Genomic DNA, 22,853 nt, shown 5'->3' on the forward strand with positions numbered 1-22,853 from the left:
TTTCCTAAACCAATATTTGACTCGTCCCTCACCCTTAATTTGACGAGTTCAAACAAAAAAACTATTCTTATCTAGAGTTTTACGTAAAAAATAATTTCGATAGGTAAATTTGGAATATTTTTGGGAAAACCCGTTTCTTCTATTTCGCAGTAGACAGTACACCTGGTACACACTTCAATAAATCACACAGGCCGACACAGGTTTTGTGATTTGGTGTTTTTCATATTTTTGGCGTTGTAGGGACTAAATTAATTTTTGTCATATTTATTGTTTTAAAAATAAAACATTGCAAAATATTCCAAAACTTGAAATCGCTAGGCCGCAGGCATTTTGCATACAAATTGCATTTGTTGTAGGTAGTTATTAAGTTAAGTTAAGTTAAGTTAATAAGTAATACTATAATAGATAAAGATAAATTTATTCTTAATAAGAAATATGTTATATCAGAAAATAATTTAAAAAAAATTTTAATTTTGGAGATTAAAGATAGAGATTTCTTTTTCTGAAACTTAAAGAAGTATTTCATTTCTGGTTTACAAGACCAGTATTTTAATTAAATTATTTAAGTTAAAATTTAATGATAATTAATTATTATTTATTTAGAAGATTAATATTTATTATTGGTTTCTTATTTTTTATTTTAAAAAGAAATTATTGACTATTAATATTATTAATATTAGAGTTTTTAGTTATTTCTTTATATTTCAATATAGGATTGGTATTAAGATTTAATTTAGGAGATTATTTTTTTTAAATAATATTTTTAACAGTAAGTGTATGTGAAGGTGTAAGTGTATGTGAAATGTACTTTTTTCGGTACCTGTTGCTCGTTCTCTGGAACTGAAAGGATGATACGAAAATCTATGCTTGAGAAAATCAAATACAAGGACTATAGTTCGATGATTTGGGGACTTCTACTATTTCAGCAGTCAGGATATACGAAGCCCTCCCGTTTTTTGTGTAAGGTGAAATAGAACTGGTCAAAAAGAATTAAGTGTCTCTGTGGAAAACTCCCGCTCTCTCAGATTCAAAATTAATGGAAGAAATTTTTGTAAGTCCTCAATTAAGGCGATTAATAGAAGATCTTGATATTTTGATCCAATCCACAAAGGTTACATGGATTTCATGATAGAGAAAAATGTTTATCAGATTTATATTTAGAAAAAATGGTCTTCCTGTCTTATTAACATCTTCTTGCAATATCCTGCAATCGTTTACAGTCTCTATGTTTCTGTGTAGTTTCATATCTTTCAGAAGCGGCAAGTTATTTAAATGTTAAATACTTTGTTCTATGTCATTTTTAAACAATAAAAATAATGATGGCCTAATGTTGATCTTTGTGGCACTCCTAACGTAAGAAGATTGATTTCGAAAAATCGTCTGCTTCCACACTATGCGCTGCCCAGTCTACAAAGTCATTACGCAGCTTTGTATTTTTTTTTGTCCCATAGGAACGCTTTGTTTTTCAATGGTGCTCCTGCACACTATGGAACTTTCGCATGCACCCTGTATGAAGTGACTTTCACATCCCACCGAACTTCAAAGTTACGGTAATTATTAAAATTTTTGCAATTGATAGCCATTTTCACAGATTTTTTTTTCCAAATATTTCGCGCACCCCGTATGACAGACGAAACCTGAAACTTCCTCGATACAGTTTAGGACACTGTTACAATAAACGGTTTTTTATTAATCGCTAATAAATTAACCACAGAAGAGGAAATTTTTAGAATCATTTTCATTTTTTGCCCATAAACGACACACCTTGTATATAATTCAAACAATGTTCGAAATAAAGATTGGAAAAAATACTTGTTGTCTGAAACCATGCAGTACCTCGTAAATTCTGTGTGATTCTGATTTGGATTTTTTCACATATCTCGAACAGCGCATGTGATAGACGAAAGCTATAGCTCTTGATGCGGTGTACAATACCATTAAAACCAATTAACCATATTTTCTAGGAACGATTTACTCTGGAAAGAACAATTTTCAGAGTCTTTTAGATTTTTGCCTATAACGGAAAAAACCTGTACATAAGGCATTCTATTTAAAAAAAAAATTGTTGCTGGCATGTTGACAGCTTGCGATCGTCATTTGTTTTTTCTGAAACTTGCACAAGATAATAGAGCAAAAATCTTCAAACTTTCGTATTTACACTTTTTTGCTATCCTTCAAAATTAACCCTGTAGGTGGGTGTCAAAATATAATGAATAACCCTGTACAATAACCAAAATGCGGGGATATAATTTCACGCGTCACCTTTTCTTAAACCCGCATTCGTTCTTTCGTGGCCAGGGGGGTCTCGAGAACCGGGCCTAGCCATCATCATCATCTGCGAGCCCCCTGGAGACACAACGCGCCCCCCTCGGGCAACGCAAACGCGTCTAAAGCACCAAGAACTCGAGACGTATTTCCCATTGGAGGCCGAGGGCGACGCTCGTGGCGTCAGGACTCTTCCGAGAAGGACCAGGTTGATTGGAATGGATAATATTTGTTGTGCAGTTTGAAAAAAAGCAGTGGCGTGTAACGCGAAGGAAAGTTTCAAAGCCGGAATATGAAAGAAACAAAGTAGAGTAACAATTTTTTATTATTTTTAAATATAATCCCCCTTAACTTAAATACACATATTACACCTCTTTATTAATAACCCAATCCCTTTAAAAAAATATTCTTTTGGTTTGTCCGCAAAATGAACTAAAACATCCTCTTTTAACTCAACTTCGTCGTTAAACTGCCGTCCACGTAAGTTCTTTTTCAAATATCCAAACAAATAATAGTCGCTGGGAGCCATATCTGGACTATAGGGAGGATGATCTATCTGTTGGAAGCCGCACTCTAAAATGGCAGCTTGTGCAACATTATCGTGCAAACGACCGGCTCAGGTCAGTTTTCCTCGACGATTTAGACGTATGCAGTCTCGCAATTTATGTAATAATGTTGCGTAATATTTTCCATTGACCGTGGTATTAGTTTCTTTAAAATCTATCAAAAGAATTCCTTCATAATCCCAAAAGATCGTGGCCATTACCTTTTTTGTTGACTGGCAGACTCTGAATTTTCATGGAGGTGCTTCACCCTTCTTCTGTCAAAAACTTTACGACTGCTCTATACTCAATTTGCGTTATTTGCGACATTTTTTCGGACAGGTCTTGTTTAAAATGCTGTCAAAAAAACTATTTGACGCAAGACTTAATTTTTTTTCCGCAGCCTGCTAAGATATATATTTAAAAGACAAAGTTTTATCGTGATACTGGAGCTGCATCTATGTCAGGCCGGGAAATTTTGGCGCTAACCTCGTACATATGTGTTTAATGTGTTTAACCTTATGCCGGTTACAATGTAACACACTTTATATTTTAGCTCACCCGTTTTTGGCAAATCGGAAATAGGAAATAGGCGCAGGCGAAAAATTTTTTGGGTGCCACGCCCTAATTATGTTTTCCCGTAAAGGACATAAAAAATAGGGCGTATAGTAGGCAACAAAATTAAAAAAACGAAAAACTCAAAAGAAACGCATGTATTACATACAGCACAACACAATACATTATTATGTACAATGTACGTGGATATATTATAAAATTTACTTAACATATTTTAACTTCAAACTCAAACAAAATAAAAATCAAATAACAGCAAATAAATTTATTATTTATAGATTAATTTAAAACGGCGATTTGCTTTCAAATACTCTTTCAATACGTCATCATAAAAGTTTGTGGTTCGTTTTAATTCTTGTAAAAGTCCAGTTTCTAACGAAATTATTGTTAAATTATTCCACCTTGCCTGTCCTTGCGTATTCCTTATATACGTATGAATTCTTTTTAGGCCAGAAAAAGATCTTTCTGTTGAAGCACTACTGGCTGGGATGGTTCTGTAATAATATCGGCATTGGCAACACCGCATGCGGCGCAGATTGGACGGTCCCGACTGCTTTCGTGTGTTCATTGCTTGCCCACTAAATGTAATGTTAAGCTTCGGCGATGTGTTCGATTTTGAATATTGGGATGCGTTTTTTAGGTAATAATAAGACGTGGAACAGGTCGCGTTTGTTTTGTATGATGTTTCCAGCTTTGCAACCGTAATAAAGACTATACTAACTTACTATTTAGAAAAATAAAAATATGTAGGTCATTTTAAATAGGTATGTGGTAATGAATGAGCGTTGTTAGATAAATAGATTTTCAATTTATGTTTGTCTTGAATAAACGAAAGGGCAGGCGATGCTCTTTTGCACGCCACTGAGCGATAGAGAGATAGAGGAATAGAGCGATAGAGCCATTAGCTCCATCCAAGAAAGTAGACAGAAAAGTATGTGGGAATTACACTAACTCGGTAGGAAGGTTGTATGGTCAGAAGCGTATTGAACCGGAGTACCGGGACATTGAAAAACAGAGAGGCTTCTGAGCAGGAAGGTGCTGTAAAGACGATATATATATATACTCTTCAACAAAATTATTGAAAAACGCTGCTCATAACCTCACTACTCATCTTGAGAAAGTCTACGGCACGGTACCCTCAACACTTTTAGACACAAATAAAAATATTAGAGGTCTTCACAAGATGTACAAGAATCCACAGGGTGTAGTTAAGACCCAAAAGGGTCTTAAACAGGGATGTTGCCTTTCTTCTTGTTTAAAATTTTTATACAAAAAACATGGAGACATAAATGATCAGGTGTGGGAATTAAGGTTGGTGAACATTACTTATCAACATTATTCTTTGCTATAATTTAGAGGAAATGAAAGTGAATATGGCCAAAGCAGAATACTTAAGTCTAAGTAAAGAAGACGAGTTGACGCGAAGAGTACGTAGTATTATATCTAATAAAGGCCCATCTGTACAAGACACAACGCAGAATACTACAGAGATTTTAAATATCCCCAGGGGAAAAAATCCAGTGGAGTACTATTTGGATATCTTGCAGGGCATTCTATTTATCCACTTTTACTAATCCACTGCTAATTTTTTACACTAATTGTTTTTAAAACTTATTAAATCTTGGTCCAATGGGAATAACATGATTCCTTACTCAGTAGTTTAAGTTAGTTCTTCAATCAATTTATCGTCGTTATGAAATATAACATAATGTTTTCTTGCCTAGAAATAAAAAACAAATAGCAGACAATTATTAATATTTTTATTTTTAAATAATTATTGTTATACTTAACGTAATGTATTTTACAAAATAAGTACGATCCGCCATGTCGTCGACTTGCGCTTATTTTTTTTTTACTCGGATCACAGCCAATTGCCAGATCTAGATCGAGATCACCGAATTCAGTTTGCTAGATCCCATGATTCGTCACTATAGCGTAGGAATGTACAAAAGTTTTATGTACAAAACAAACCGGTCTAAAAGTTCACACAGTCCGTGGATTCTATTTTCTCTTTTCAAATTTGTGCCCTAAGTATACGGTTGTCGGTGCGAAATACTAATTAATCAAAATCTTCGGCGCCGAATGCGGCGAGATTTCACCCGGGCAGGATTTTCCTCACGAACAGGTACTCCGAGAATTGTTGGCCCTCGACCCCGCCCCCGTTGCTGGCCGCTATTTTGAATCCCGCGTTCAAAAGTCTCGTGATCACCTGCATCGAGTTTAGTTTGCAATAACCTGAAACGTGACGTGCCAAAAATTATTCACTACTCGCTTCCCGTGCAAAGGAAAATGGCTACCGTTCAAGGGAAATCGAATCACGTGATGTGCGTCTTGCTGATTCCAGGCCGCTCCGGTCCTGGCGTCCATGACCGCTTGGTTCGTCTCGGGGAACACCTAAAATTATGAATGAACTATAATCCAGCACACGATAAATGGTCATGACAAAATCGACATGACATCTCGTCGAACTTAAACGTTACAGCAAACATCGGTAAATATTAAAATTTGCCCAAATAATAGCGTCGTCGAATGATATTTTTTCAAATATCTCGCGCCCTGTATAATTGACGAAACCTGAAACTCTCTCACGACACGGTTTACGATACTGTTCAAAGAAAATTATCTCATCTTTAACGGGGTTTCATTTATCACCAATAATTTACCCACAAAAACGGAAATTTTTAGGATATTTTAGATTTTTTGACCACCCTGTATATAGCCCTGGATTTTCCACGCGTCCTGGTTCAAGAATTTTTTGAAAATAGTAAACGGTTTTCGAGAAAATAAGCTTTTTCTGAAACCATGCAGTGCGACGTAATAATCAATGACGTCATCGCGTCTTGGCAGCCCCCGAAATAACATTTCACACATTTCTCATTTAGCACGGAATATCGGGAACACCCTGTATAATAGGTGGAAACCTTAAATACAAAAGTTTTTCTATATATCCGGGCTATGTCGCAATATAAAAGAAAGTGAGATCTGAATCATAGTCTTTCAGTTATAACCAATGTTCAATAATAGGGAGATCCATTTTTCAGTTTTTTTGAATTTGCGGCGCACCCTGTATATTTTTGAAAAACTGTCACGAATAAAAGTTTATAGAGCCGTATCTTCTGCTTCTTCTGGTTCAAGAATTTTTTTGGTCTCGTAAGCAGTTTTTGAAAAATGATGTTTTTTGTAGACCCTTGCAAGGGCGATTTTTTATTTTTTTAGAATACTTTCCGACCCCCCGCCCCCCATTTTCAATAGGTTCCGTAACGGGGCAAAGCTGCATATATGTGATAAATATATGTAGTCGATTACTTCAAATTTCGGACACTTATCGCGTTTCATAGCAAGGTCCAAAAAACGGTCGAAAATCGCGAAAAAAAGATGGATACCGGAGTCGGCTCAGGACCATTTCTTATAAGCTTATGTGCCTCGTGGAGGGTTAAAAAGGAGGAAAATTTCAATTTTGTAGCTCCAACGGTTCGAAAGTTATTCAGGAAAAACCAAAAGACGAGAACGGAGAACGAAGAACGGACAGATAAAAAAAAAATTTTTTCGACGGTGATCATTTCTGTACCAACGGCGATCCTAGAGGACCTACCGTTACCGAGATATAAAATTTTTATATGAGCGCAGATACTTTCGAAAATTCGATTTCATCGATTTTCCAAACAAGAAGCCAATAACACACTTTAATGCACAATTTGGAGTCGCAGGGAAATGTATACGATGTATCAGAGTACAGGGTGACAGGACAGGATGACAACATTTTTCATCGAACTGTATTTTGAATGTACCCGTATCTGATAAAAAAGGCAATTCATTTTACACTGTTGCCACTTTCAGCAAAAAACATTAAATACTGCTCATAAGACTATCATCAGGACATGACGAGTGACCTTTTTGAAAATTGGGTAAACCATTCTCTTCTTCCAAATAGACGCCCAGCCAGGGGAAGAGAATTGCTTGGTTATCATAGCACATCACAGCAAAAAAGAGCTATTACAAGAGTTTCTTAGTCAGCATAATCTTTATTTTGAAGATACTTATAGAAAAAAGCAACTTCCTAACAAAATCCCAAATAATTCTAAGCACGGACCTGTACTGCCATATTTCATTCTTGCAGCTTGCCCGGGTTTTTCCTTAATTCGTATCAGTCACTTTCTTGTATCTATGAACAGACTTTACCTCATCCAATAAGGATCTATCCCCGGATAGCATAATCCTCTCCCCTAGATCCGGACTGACGTGCAGAGCTACGCACTCGTACAACTCTTGACCGGACGAATGCCTCAAAGGTCGATCCAAACTACCTCCGTGGTACCGACCACTGGCCGTGTGCAACCCCTTACCAGTAGCAGCAGCAACGATACCGTTCTTGGTTCGATCTTTCTTCATCTGCTCCAGTTGTCTGATCATCGCTGATAACGGTCGAGCTATTAATTGCGTCGCTTTGGAGAATTTCGAATATACTTACGAGGAATGTCGAAGTACCGCGCCTCTTCGAGCAACAAGTCGAGGTCTTGGAAGTTCTCGGGTATTAAAAGCTTCGAGTTGCGCATAAAGTTTAAAATGTGCCTGAACATCCCCCCGTCTCGGTCGATGAAGTAGTGTTGTTTCAGCGAGTCCAGGACTATAGGTATGCTTCCGTTGAAGAGTTTGGCGAGTCTGGATTCTGGAAATCTGCAACGATAGTTCAGAATCAGTGGCGCACTCTATCGACGTAAGAGTAAATTACTCGCCAAAGTGAAAATAAAATTTGTTTAATAAATGTTGGTAGACCTTCTTCGTTGGAAATAACGTGAAACATAAATTTAGAAAAAAATATTTGTAATAAATCGGCTTATTAAATTAATTAAATTAAAACGTAAAAAGTAATTCAATAATAAGGGGTGTTTTTTTTCGATGTATAGAACTTTAAGTTGCAATAAAACCACCATGGATTATTCGATTGACATGAATTTTATTTATCCGAAAGATAATCTTGTGGCATTACATTTTAAATATGATTTCTGGCTGTCGCGGATGTAGTCCAATCTGGACATCCAATTTTCGATGACTTTTTCCAACATTTGTGGCCGTATATCGGCCATAACACGGCGAATGTTGTCTTCCAAATGGTCAAGCGTTTGTGGCTTATCCGATGACTTTACATAGCCCCACAGAAAGTAGTCTAGAGGTGTTAAATCACAAGATCTTGGAGGCCAATTCACAGATCCAAAACGTGAAATTAGGCGGTCACCAAACGTGTCTTTCAATAAATCGATTGTGGCACGAGCTGTGTGACATGTTGCGCCGTCTTGTTGAAACCACATCTCCTGGACATCACGGTTATTCAATTCAGGAATGAAAGAGTTAGTAATCATAGCTCTATACCGATCACCATTGACTGAAACGTTCTGGCCATCAATCGTTTTTGAAGAAGTACGGACCAATGATTCCACCAGTCCATAAAGCGCATTAAACAGTCAGTTTTTCTGGATGTAACGGTGTTTCGACATACACTTGAGGATTAGCTTCGCTCCAAATGCGGCAGTTTTGTTTGTTGACGTAGCCATTCAACCAGAATTGCGCTTCATCGCTAAACAAAATTCGCTTATGAAAATCGGGAACAACGGCAATCTCGTTTTGGGTCCAGCCGACGAATCTACGCCTTACTTGATGACGGGTTGGCTTCAATTCTTGTACGAGTTGGATTTTGTAAGCACGTAAACCAAGATCCTTCAGCAAAATCTTCCATAAAGTGGTTGGACAAAGATCTAATTCCTGTGCTCGATGGCGGATGGACTCATTCTGGTCTTCCCCAATGCTACGCTCTACAGTTCTACGTTCTCTTCTGTACGCACCGTACGGCGTCTCTGGGGATGCGAGTTATCAATAAGTGTAAACGTGGTGCGAAAACGTTCCATGGTTAATCGAATTAACTGCTCTGATGGACGATTTTGTCGAAGATAAAATTGACGTAGTGCGCGATACGCACAGAACCATTATTTACGAAATAAAATTGCACTATTTCATGATGAATTGCCAAACCAAACTGAGAATAAATCACTTGACAGCTGTTAAATCGGTCGCCATCTTGAACAGTAATGCCAACTTAAAATTCTACACATCGAAAAAAAACACCCATTACTAAAATCAAAATTACAATTTTTTAATGGTTCTTGAACCTAGCAGTTTTTAAATTAAAAAATAAAACGTAAAAAAAGTTGTTGATCGATATTGAAATTTAATTGGGAATAATAATGATAATGGTAGTCCATAATTCCCTATCTATTCATTCAAGAAAAGTGAGAAAATATGTCGAAAGAGTGTTTTGTAGCCTAATTGATGGGACAGCGAATTTGGAAAGCAGCATTTTTTACCTAGACAGAATAACTCTTTTCCAGATGCAACTAAACGAGTCTGAACTGCAGAACGTAAACATGAATTGTGCAATATAATCATTATGCCCAGAATTTGAACTTTCTTGAGAATTACGAGGTTAGCGCCAAAATTTCCCGGCCTGACATAAACGCAGCTCCAGTATCACGATAAAACTTTGTCTTCTTTTACATATATATCTTAGCAGGCTGCGGAAAAAAAAATGAAGTCTTGCGTCAAATAGTTTTTTATTGACAGCATTTTAAATAAGACCTGTCCGAAAAAATGTCGCAAATAACGCAAATTGAGTATAAAGCAGTCATAAAGTTTTTGACAAAAGAAGGGTTACCACCTAAAATTATTAAAGAAAGGTTGGATGGTGTGTACGGCCAAAGTTCTCCTTCGTATTTTGTAGTGAAAAAATGGACAAAACGTTTCCGAATGGGGCAGCAGTCCCTTGAAGATGATTCAAGAACTAGTCGAACAGTGGAGATCATAACGGAAGATATTGTTGCGATTGTGGAAGAGGTGGTATTGAGTGATCGACGTCAAAGAAACCTCGGAAATTACTAAGCTTTCTGATACAAGTGTTCGTCGAATCCTGCATGATCATTTAGGTATGCATAAGGTTAGTGCAAGACGGGTTTCTAAAAACCTTTCGGCTATTTACAAACAACGACGTGTCGAGTGTGCGCGGTCTTTTTTGGAACTCTGTGGGTCGGAACCGAAACCTGTGATAGAAACTACTGTAACGGGAGATGAAACTATGGTTCTCTATTATGGCCCTCTATCGAAAGAAAATTCAGAGTCTGCCAGTCAACAAAAAAGGTGATGTCCATGATGTTTTCGGATTGTGAAGGAATTTTTTTGATAGATTTTAAAGAAACTAGTACCACTGTCAATTATAAACATTACGCAACATTATTACATTAAATGCCAGACTGCATAAAAAAAATGAAAAAATCATTGTCGTTACTTTACACCTGTCATTGCCAGTTTTGGTTACGTGTCTGGCAGAAAATATTCGTCAAAATTGACATTGATTTGTTGTGACTATAAATTTAACTGTATTTGTTGACGAAACGTGGGTCATGTTTATGTCTCCAAGTTCTAAAAAAACTAGTGAAGGTCTTCGATATATTGTAGATTATCTTGGGAATATGAATAAATCAGTTATTACCAAATCTTCCTCCAAAAAATTTGATAGTGATGGACAATGCACGTACGCTTTTTAGAGGATATTCTAAGAAAATCAAGGACCAAGCAGAGGTTGATTGGATGATGGAAAGAAAAGAACATTAACTTCCCAGTGAGAGCATGAAATGATGAAATATGGCTCAGTGTTAAAACATCGAAAAAAAATTCTACCTGGATGAATATGTGAAATCTATAGGCTATATATACTATATATACTAGACTTCCTCCATACCATTGTCAGATTAATGCTACTGAAATGGGATGGTCTGAGTGTAAGAGGAAATACGATCAATATGTGGGAAAAGCGATAAATGAAGCATCTTCATAGCACAGGCAAAATTACAGAATGGAAAATCCAAGAACTTGGAAGGCAATACAGATTTGTGATGCTCCAGAGATGGTGCCATTTGTAATTGGTACCGAAGAGGACGATAACGATTAAAAGGAAGACGTCTTTCAATTTAGTTCGGATTCTGAAGACAGTGAAGGGATGTATTTTTTTTTGTTTTTGTTTAAAGTATTATCTGTAATTGAGAATTAATATGATTATGATAAAAATAGGTAACTGTCGCCAATTTATTATGGTTAACAATGCAGATAGCTAAACAAATCAGTCTATTCACTTCGCAGACTACGACGATATCTGTTGTTAAACAAAATTCTTTTTAAAAAATTAATCTCCGTGGAAAAGGGCACCGCTCTCCTCGTGGCGTACATTTTCCGCGATCCGGATCTCCCCCAGAATACCATCCAATTCGAATTTAATCCGCTGATTTTCCAATTCCAACTCGTCTATCTTAACCGTCATTATTTCTTCCTCGTTACCCAACAAACCACTCTTGGCTTCTTCCTTAATTTGAGGGGCTACATTTTCATCTTCTTGTGGCACGGTATTGCCCTGTGGTTCCAGGATTTCTTCACTCAACACTTTTTGCTCTGCGCGGAGGTGACCCATTTCCTCTTTCTCCTCGGAAACCGTGGCAAGAGTTAGCTTAGCCCCTTCTAAATGATTAGCAGGACTTTCATCTAGTGATTGCTCCAAATGGGTCTCGTCGGGAACACCAGAGCTCGATTCCTTTAGATTCATCATGTTCACTATTAACACGGCCTTCCGAATCTCCATTTCGTCGATCAGGTATTTCAGCCGACCGTCTCGGGTGACGCTGTGCAGTTTACTCACCTCCTGCGCGGACCGGAGCAAAATAGATCTGAGCTCTTGCAAGAGAACGTCCCTTCGCCTTTCCAAGCTCGATATCTTCACCTCGATCACCGCGTTCTCGGTCGGTACGGACAGAGGAAGCGACGCCTTTGATTTTTCCAACTCGTTCAGCAATTTGCTCTTCAAATTCTTCACCCCGGCCATCCGATCGACGATCTCGCTGCAACTAAGTGAGGTACCCTGACGTTCCGATATCGCTAGTTCGTGCTCCAGTCTGGATCGCGTCTCCGCGAGTTCGCTGTCCTGCTCGACCGCTTCTTTCAGCAAAGCGATTTCCTCGATCAGTTTTCCCTTTTCTTTCAGCAACTGTTCGTCTTCGACTTTTAACCGCTCGATCGCGAGGCAGTCCGTCTGGATGTGCTCCAGAGCGTTGGCGAGCGTTTGCTCGGAACATTCCGAATTCTGCTCGACCAGATACGATTCCAATTCCTCTCGCAGTTGCAGTTTCTGACTCTCCAACTCTTCGACGGCCATTTTTAAACACTTCGATTCGTTTTCCAGCCTCGCGATTTGCGCGACGTCATCGCCGACGAGCTCGAGCGTCGAATCGAGCAGATTTCTCAGCTTCAGGTTCTGGTTTGCGAGGCTCTTTATCGTTTTCGCGAGCACCTCGGACATTTTTGACGGCGGATTTTGACTTTTGCGATGACGACGTGACGCTTCGAAATTAAATTAAAAATTTTCACGATGCGATGGAAATCAGGGACGCGATACCGGAAACCAAGCGCAGGATACGCACTTTGCAGGTTCAAAACCGCAAGTTCGAGAAGTTGCTAGAGAAAGCTCGCGACGTGGTGCTGAACTCGACTGCCAGCGTAGAAGAGCTGCGGTTCGTAAGGCAAATCATCGAGACGGTCGACGAAGAGAAGGAAAACCTGAAAAAGGACTTGTCGGATGAATCGCGCGATGTCGCAGGGAAAATAAAGGCCGTCGAGGAGCTTTGCCAGGTTCTGGCAGACGAGGTTGAACACGTGCAAAGGGAACATGCGGAAATAAAGTTTTTATTGACTCACCGTAAAGGAGAGGACACGGAGTGGCTGAGGAGTATACTCCAACTCGAAAAGGATCCCGCTGCCAAAGAGGGGGAGTTAATGAGGCAAAGAGCGAAGCTTCAGAGGAAGATTTTAAACGTTGAGAGGAAAAAGGATGAAATGCTGACGGTGATACGCGAAGCGTCGGCCGAAGATAATTCCCAGACGTCACAGTCGGAAAACGTCGACGACGAGCAGTACTTCAAGCAGTACGAAGATCTGCGGTTTCTGATGCTGAATTTGGAAAGCGAACGCTCACGACTACTGCGTGAGCTGCAGGAAGTTCTGGATAAGTCGAGAAAGGAAATCGCGGAAGAGTACGACGTGTTGCAGAATCAAATCCTGCAGGTGGGACGTCAGAAGGCGTTGTTGAAGGTATCGGTTAACGATCAGCTTGAGGCTTGCGAGAGGGAGTTGGAGAATATTTTTAACGCTTTCACTAACGTAGCTTCGAACGACGAAAAGGAAGCGGTTCGGTCAGAAGGGGTGGGGAGGAACCTCGACGCTAGGTTTGGCGACGGTTACGACTTGCCCTTTTATTGTGCCATTCTGTGAAAATCGGACCAAAGATGGCCCCGTTGAGTGGAATCGTGTAACGAGATATAATAATGCCGTTTTCGATAAATAAATTGGATCTGGTCATCATTTATGTTGATGTTTTATACTACTATAAGATAGTATAGTAAACAATTGTAAAGCTGCAAAAAAATAAACGATACCAGAAACCTGGTCAGGTGGTCCACTGTTTACAAAGCTTCTGGATTCCTTCTGGATCGGATGTTGACGTTTCACCAATCATCCTGTTGGGTTCTTCAGAGTTAAACTGAAACTGGCTCGTATTCTACTCGGTATTTGCTTATACACTGTTTCAGGGGGAAGGATATAAAGGAAGGGCATATTGGTGACCTGAGTCACGATTAAGGTTGATTGCTTATAGATTTCTATACATTCTCGGATTTTTTTTTTCGGTCAAACTATATCAATCCGAGTCACTGAATCCACACCTTGAGTCTGCTCTCCTCTCTGGGTTGTCCAAAATTCTGTCAACATCTTCGATCCATCAAAGACAAATTCCGTTTGAGATACCAGAAGTTTACAGAAAGACTACATTGGAGAGACAGCACGAAAAATATCAACTAGGTTCAAAGAACATGAAAGAGCCACGAAAGCGATCGTCAAATCTTATTCGATGATGAACATCCTAGTGTCTATAGAAATCTATGGGCAACCAAACAATCTTAACCGGGACGCAGGAGGAATCCAGAGGATTTGTAAATAGGATCAGAAAAGAAAATATACCAAACATACAGCCACGACATTCTCTTGGTTTATTCACATACAGTAAAGCAACTTTCATGATAAATTTAAAATTAAACTAGCAAGCGTTGAAATCAAAATAAATAAACGTCTATTTTGAAGGAGAGTCTAAGATTGCCATTTCTAAGCAGTTTAGTTTACCAATATAGAGTGTTTTGTGAATTGTGATGAAAGAGCGCTTGTAGAGAAAATAACAGAACCAGGAAGGCCCAGGAAAACTACATTTTCGAGGGATAGGAGATTTAATTTTTTTTTTAACATTTGAGCCAACGACATTTGAACTGCACAGTTCGAGGCTGGACGAAAATAGTGACAAAATTTTTAATTCTGACGGAGTGAGGGGAGTAAATGGTCCATTTCATCGAAGATGTTGCTCACTTTTATCCGATACTGTTTATTTCTTATCAAAAGTTAGAACAAATATTTTTTCTTCTCATATTTGGTTTGCCTAGAGCCTATGCCGCAAATAAACTGTATTGTTTTATATCAACCTTATTTTCAATAACATCTGTTCTGTTCACAAAATGGTACAGTATTAGTAAACAATTTATAAGCAGTCCCTCTGTATAAAATGTTATTTGGTTATCTTTATAAAAGAGAAAAATATTATTACTATTATTACTATTATTATACTTATGTATAATTCATTGATGTAACTCATCCTGCAAATTAATTATAAACACTAACCCAGGGCAATTTACTTTATGAAGATAAAAAGTCAATCAGAAAATCAAAATCAATCATAAACTTAGTCAAAATCAACTCTACTTCATTGACTACGACGCATTTCTGTTTTATCGGTAATTATGAAATTTCCTCTGCTTTCCAATTAAACAATGGAAAATATAATATAAATTAATAAATAGAAATAAAATTGAGAACAATTAAATTAATATTGTTACATTATAATGTCACACGCCAATATTTCATTGCCCGTCAGGGGAATTATTTTCTCTCACCTTCCGTGGTTGCCATAGCAACCATTTATATTTAGGCAACACTCCCACCCCACTCGTTTCTTGTCTAAATGACAACAAATTACGTCAGACGACTCCAAAATAATTATTCAATCGAGGATGTACAAGACGTACATGCAAAAATTGCTTGGCGTCTGGATTCATATTGTTGCGAGCCGCCATAACGATAACCCGCCGCCCGGGGGCGGTTAAACCGAGGGCGCAAAAAACGCGTCAGAATTCATTGCCAATAATTAGAAGTTGCGAGGCTGAGGCATACGCGTGTGTATGTGCCTTTATCGCGAGGCATTCGCAACTCTCGTGAATGTTCAATTAGTTGGACCGCGGGCGTCGCTTTTGCATCGATATATTCAGTGCCCCGTTTTTATCGTCGAGCCTCCAGGTTGCGAAGCTTCAAGTTTTCGTTCTGATTTATGCCCGACCCGATGACAATCCGCAGATATATCGCGAAACGCTCTAAACGTTCCACAGGCTGAAAAAATTCACGTACGAGGTGGGTTATAGTCTGTGCGTTTGCGAAAGAGAGTATTAAAATCACAGTTGGTTAGAATTTTAAACCGTCGCACCGTATAATGAAAGAAAGAAAATTGACACAAGCCGTACAAGTGTTACTACCAGTAAAGGATAATAATAGGTTAATTGTCTGAGCAAAAGAAAGGCATAATAAAAATTATTTTCACGGCAATATTCTTTGGTAAATTCAGCTTCCCAGAGAATTCTAAAAGTAGTTATTTGAACATAGACCTAGAATACAGGGTGTCCCGAGATTAGACGTCAATTTTTTAACCAGGTATTCTGTGACCCATAATAACGATATAAGTTCATATAAACTACTGTCCAAAATCAAACTCTTGACTGGAACCTGCGGCACTGTACTAACACACAATAAAGCGTTTTACCACAAACCGAAACTAAACCAAGTTGGCATCTTCAGGAGAAGATTAAAACTCTAGTTTTAACGCGCGTCGAATACGTAAAATTGAGTTTCGGTTTGTGGTAAAACGTTTTATTGTGTACTGTCCAAAACATCTTTGGTACAGTTACTAAACTTTTTAGGTTCTATTTAAGGAACTAAAACTTAGTATTGGACTATCTTCAGGGGTGGGTAACACATACAACAGTCTCGTCAATGAATTCTTTGCCGCATATGCATGGAATGCTGTAAACTCCTGGCATCTCAAATGGAATTTTGTTTTGACAGGCCAAAGATGTTGAGAGATTTTTGGACAATTGTTCAGTGATGTTTTGAATGTAAGGAAGGACAGTGGCAAGTGTGGGATTGCTTTCGGCCTCATTGCTATTGGAAGATTATGATGAAGTGTATTTTTTGATTCGCGCGATACCATGGGTACTAATTTGCGTATCGACGTATTTCGTTACACAGTTAAAGGTTGGGAGTCGACTTAGATCGAGGCGATTGAAGCGATCGCCTAGAGGTTGACATTTAACATGATTAGCATATCAAGAATGTGGTAAAAGTAAAATAAAAACCCATATATTCAAAATTTCTAAATAAGGAGTGTATTAACGAGAGTCTTACGTTCACAGTTTAGAATCTTTAACTGTAGCAGAGTATAGTTCAAATTATACTGTCATTAACTATGCCTGTAATTTACTATCTCTGGGATATGTTTATGATTATATTGAGAGTGCGACTATAAATCGTATTTTATATACAAATTATACAAACTTCCTATTTTCTACGGAGTGTCCAAAAATACGTGGTGATTGATAACTTAAGGAACGCACTTTATAATCAGGATTTTTTATAGTTGACGGTATTATTTCACCAGTTGGCAAAGTATTCTTATTTTTGTAGACAGAAAAATGTATTCGGTCAGCCAAAATGACTGCTTTATCAGTGAACTATAGTCGGCAAAAATTTCAAAATCAGCCAGCAACCATTTATTTTGGTTAACAACATAAATATATAAGCGACCTACGTTTAATCAAATTTCAGGAAGCAATCAACCAGTAAACCAACCAAAACTGCTCATAGAATTGCCCTTTCTACTGTGAAATGTTGATGATCAGGTAACTATTTTGTAATTCGAATTGTAACCTTGTTTGTAGAACAAGGGTTGGAGAATTGTTTTCTGTTTACAATTATAATAACAAAAACCCATTTACGGAAGGAATTACGGTTTTTGACGCTATTTGGTAGTTTTTGGCTAATTTCCTTAGGCTATGGTAGTATTATTTTGCGTAATTGTTAAAACACGGATCATTGTTACGGTGGGATTTCGTTCGAATGAAGATTTTTCTAAAAATTAGTTTTTGAGTGTGACTAAATTCACAGATCACCCAATAAATAGATTTTACAGCAAAATCAGACCAAATAGGCAGCTGAAATAAAGTGTCTGCCATTGATATTTTTAGGTCTATTCTGCGACCCGTTTTCTTCAGACACACACTCTTTAGACACTCACTTGTACCAAAAAAGTATTGTGTAAAGTGTTCCACAACAAACTCGTGTTAAATAGCCGTTTATCAAATTTATTTGGCTGCAAATTTCCCTTATATAACTTAAATACCGTTGGGGTATTCGAAAAATTAAAATTTAGTTACGTTTTGACATATCATAGGTATCATAGACCTTCCTCAAAGCCACACATATTTTGAAGGTAGAATTCAAAAACACTATAATATACAATTAAAAAATACAAATTTGATACATTGGGAATTTTGGAACGACCCGTACATGAAAGCAATTTCTGATAGATTGCAACTTTTGGAACGACGTGTATATAAAAGCGATTTTAAAATATAAGCCCAATGTACCACAGCGACATTTTGTGAATAATATATTGTTTGTTTCCCTAAGACGCAATTAATTAGTTCTGTTCCAGCTTCTACAAACTGGAAAGCGCTGGAACCAATGACGTCACTATAATGTTTTCTAATAATTCTACCTACATACCCAACAACCAGAATTCAAATTATTTAAAAAATCTTAAGGTTTATCGGAATCATAGACCTTATTCAAAACCACGCATATTTCAAAAGTAGAGTTCACAAAAACAACTAAAAAATACAATTGTGATACATTGGGACTCCTGTAATAACCTGTAGTAGCCACGATGGACCACATAACCCAAAAGGCACATTTGTTATTGTTTATTTCCCTTAGACTCAATTAATTAGTTCTGTTTCACAAACTAGCTCTGCATTTCTTGCAAATTGGAAAGCTTTTGAACCGATGACGTCACTATAATTTTTGTTAGTAATTCTACCTACAAAGCCAATAACCAAGAGCCAAACTCTTAAGGTTTATAGGAATCATTCAAACTTCAGGCAATAAAGTCACCAAACCTGAACTGCTCACACATATTTTAAAAGTACAATTGAGAAACACAAACAACTAAAAAATACAACTGTGCTGACGTCACTATAACCTTTTCTAAAAATTCTGCAAAACCAATAAATTGCGAACAATTGAAAAGTAGACGGGCAAACGCTCTATAAATAGCAAAGCGCAGATGCGCGTTAACCTCGAATAATAGGGGATTACCGGCGAGGTACGTTACTACTAAACGCCCGGTAAAATATTTATATTACCCGCTTCCCATCTGTGCAAGAGTGTGCGACCGCCATCTTATTAGAATAGGAAATAATTCGTTAATTTTATACTAACCATAATTACCGGTAATTTACTTAAGTAGAATTAAGACGGTACTAACCGTGCCACAATTAGTTCCAGCGTTTAATAGCTGTCATCATTATAAACTGGGCTGTTATCTTCGGTGAGTTTTATTTACCGTTTCCGATTGCGGTTAAAAAGACTATTAGAAAACACAATCGTCAGCAAAATTTATTTAGAATTGAAACGAGGAATGGGGGAATCACAATGAATTTCTTCGCATGTTATTTATTTATTGTTGTATTACCAAAATTGTTGAACGTTCCCTATTCTCTGGGATGTTTGCAGTAAAATGATTTTAAAATTAGTACAGTGAATTTCGGTAAAGACAAACCCAGTTTGGTTAGCTTTTTTCTGCATCAAACTCTCACGGTGCGTTGATATTGTTCACCATAGTTTGGTAATACTTCAGTTTACATATATGGAGAGATGGGTCATTAAGATTCTTTAGTTGTTTGGTTTCCTTAATATCTATTTGTTTAAATTAATTTCGATCCCATTTTTTATAAATTGGTCCTTTTGGAATTATTTCTGCTGCCAATCAGGAATGGTATTGAAAATATTTTACTACTCTGAATCACTGATATTGCCAGAATCACTAGAGACTTTATCGACATTGCTAATAAGTGGAAGGAACTCTATTCATTGCTTGTTCCCTGATATACCACTCGCTGAAAATAAGAGTAAGAGAAAAAAAGAGCAAAAAATAATTTTTGGGAAGGTCCATTCAACATGCCAACCATGCTAATCCTGCAATTAACCGAAACTGTTAAATTGACAGCTGTTAAAATGTGATATTATTCAGACACTTTGTTAATTCGTTGCCTCGCAACCCGCCTTAGCTTTGATTTTTATTATGGCCGCCATATTGGAAAGATCTTAAAATTTCCAGTTCCAAAAGTTAGGTCTTAATTATTTTATTTAGGGTTAACATTAATAAGTAACATAAAAAAAACGCATAAACGCATTCAATTTTCAATATAACACTTGAATAATCTACTAACACTTCAATAACCTACAAGTTCGATACAAATTGAAAAAGAAAATTGCGACAGAAACAATATACAGGTAATGTATTGTAAATTCTGATTTTGCGTAATGACGTCCATTTGCATGGTGACATTTTTGGCAAATCGTGGGTTTTCATATAACCCTACCAAGTGTATTTCTGTTAATGTTTCTAAATGTGTTCAAAACTCTTTGTTTCAGGGTCCAACATGGAAAATTTTGAATGTGGAAAAAAGGTGACCAATATATCAAGGCCTATTTATAAAATAATTAAAACCTAACTTTACGAAGTGAGATAAAATCTTTTGTGCACTTGTGAGACATCACTGAACTGGAAATTTTACGAATTTCCCAAAATGAAATGGAAAATGAAAGTTGAGACACGCTATCCTACTCGTCTTGAAGAAGTGTCTCAAAAATGTGTCATTTTGACGGGTGTCAATTTAACCGTTTTGGTTAGTTGAAGAAAAATTGAAAGTGAAATTATAAATGAAAGTTGGGGCACGCTATCTTACTCGTCTTCAAAAAGTGTTTAAAAAATGTTACATTTTGACAGATGTAAATTTAACCGTTTCGGATTTACCGGCGAAAAATGAAATGCGCCATGTTCGTTTTTTTGCCCATATTTTCTCGCCGATAAGAAAAATTGAAAGTGAAATGAAAAACGAAATTGAGACGCGCTATCTTACTCGTCTTGAAAAAGTGTCTCAAAAATGTCACATTCTGACGGGTTTACGACAACGAAATGCGCCATTTTCGTTTTTTGCCGATATTTCCCAAAAAAATCTAATATGGCGGCCATAAGAAAAGTTGAAAGTGATAATTGAGACACGCTATCTTACTCGCCTTGCAAAAGTGCCTCAAAAATGTCACATTTTGACAGTTGTCAATTGAACCGTTTTCTAAGTTTCCTCTAACATTCCAATGATTTAACCGTTGCTGTAGATATAATGGTAGCGGAGATCTCTGTACAGAGAAGCGAATCTGGGACACCTGGTATATTAGTTTCAGACTTGTTGCAATTCTAGTTAACCCCGAAATGAAACACATTTTGCCCACTGAGATATCAGTTACTTTGAAAAACGACATTTTTACTGAGCATGCGCACTGGTGTACTTCACAGACATGCCAAAAGATGGCGCTGCAAACTATATTTTTGGGCTCATTAAATAAAAAGACTTATGTCATTTTCTATAATTGTAGCGCTTGGACGCTATTTTTGGGTCTCAAAATGTTCTAACCAAAACAAAACTTTTATTGTTGCTCAAAATACATCCTGGCCAACCAAAAACTTAAGGTTTTTTTTTTAATAAACGATAAGACTTACTTCGTCAGCGTTTCCAAGGAGGAGGTGTAAATGGTGCCTCCCACGTCTATATGCACCGGAGCCGTGTACCGAGAAGCGGCCGCGACGCATGGGATGCCCGCCATTTTGCCGTAACTGACAGCCACGGCGGCGGCGGCGCTCGACGGCGGCAGGGGCGGAGTCGGCGACGACGAGTTTGACATCGTCGGCGAGGTGGCAGGCGAACTGCTCGGTGACATTAATCTGCGAATATAAAGAAACATAAAGTTATACAAACTTTATGTTTGTTAATGTTAAACAAAAAAAAACTGTTTAAAGAAGGTAAAGAATCAAAAGAAAAGGGAAGTAACTAAAAAAAAATTCGTATTATTTTAGTGTAATACTATTTAGAAACCGGCTGGCTCGTATTCTGCTCTGTACCTGCGAAAATAAGAATATCCATAGAAATCTATAAGGAACCAAACAATGTTAAAGGCGACTTACCAATATGAGAAAGAGTCATCCCAGAGAAGTATATAACCAGGTACAGAATAGAATGCGAGTCAGTTCCAGTTCAGTTCTGAAGCAGCCAACAGGATGATTTTCGCCACTTTATGATAATAATAACAATTTATTGACGTTAACAACCCTACGGTTTTACACAAAGCCAGCAAAAACATTGAGCAAAATCTACATATATGTGTAATTACAATTATAAATATATGTATAATTGTATACATATATGTATACAATTATACATTGTGTATATGAATAATTACAATTACAAATTACCGCGACATAACAGAGAAAGCGCTAACCATTATTAAAATTGGTAAAAAAGTCATCAAATGAGTAATAGGCCCAATTCAGCAGAAGTGATTTGACCTTAATAGAGAATTGTCTCTGCGGCAGCTCTCTGACGCTTAGAAGCAATAGATTGAAGAATTTAGTTCCATAATAGTTCTTATAAGTTCTACTCTTTGCAATTCTTGAGTAGTTAATCAACATATCATTTCTGTTTCTGGTGAAATGGTGACAAACATTAATATGAAGGGATATTGATACTGGTTGCTTTTAGTATACTTTAATGCCGAATAAATATAATAGCATGGAACAGTTAATTTTTGGAGATCTTTAAACTTTGCTCTTACGTCATCGCCCTAATGGCGCGCCCCTGTATCGAAAAAACCCTTTCGGTATGCGAGGAGTGCCTGTAAACCATAATTGCGTAGCTAAATAATCACTGAAAGAGTGAAAAAACCGCGCAAGAAGTACACCACCCTGGAGAGGTTCTCACAAAGACCAAACTGGGCCGGAGACAACAAACGGTTGTCCTCGAAGTAAGCTGCTAATTGAGAATATAGAATCTTTTCAATAATTTTACCAATTGTGGGGTTAACGGATATTGGACGATAGTTATTTATATCATTTACATCACCCTTTTG

At 37.4% G+C, this 22,853-nt stretch overlaps 1 protein-coding gene across 1 annotated transcript in view; it reads right to left on the bottom strand.

Moving 5' to 3' along the window:
- Window positions 1-5,123: 5,123 nt before the first annotated feature.
- LOC132698378 (BTB/POZ domain-containing protein Tiwaz) overlaps window positions 5,124-22,853 on the bottom strand; it is a 35,421-nt gene continuing 17,691 nt past the window's right edge. The window contains exons 3-7 of the mRNA XM_060664396.1: window positions 21,451-21,672; window positions 7,849-8,054; window positions 7,560-7,792; window positions 5,678-5,774; window positions 5,124-5,615 (exon numbers count right to left, since the gene is read on the bottom strand). Of these exons, the coding sequence (XP_060520379.1) occupies window positions 5,476-5,615; window positions 5,678-5,774; window positions 7,560-7,792; window positions 7,849-8,054; window positions 21,451-21,672 (898 nt within the window). The 3' untranslated portion in view covers window positions 5,124-5,475. The remainder of the gene's footprint in view (window positions 5,616-5,677; window positions 5,775-7,559; window positions 7,793-7,848; window positions 8,055-21,450; window positions 21,673-22,853) is intronic.

Source organism: Cylas formicarius, unplaced genomic scaffold (assembly GCF_029955315.1).
Source record: "Cylas formicarius isolate icCylForm1 unplaced genomic scaffold, icCylForm1.1 PGA_scaffold_2__14_contigs__length_35257938, whole genome shotgun sequence".
NCBI lineage: Eukaryota > Metazoa > Arthropoda > Insecta > Coleoptera > Brentidae > Cylas > Cylas formicarius.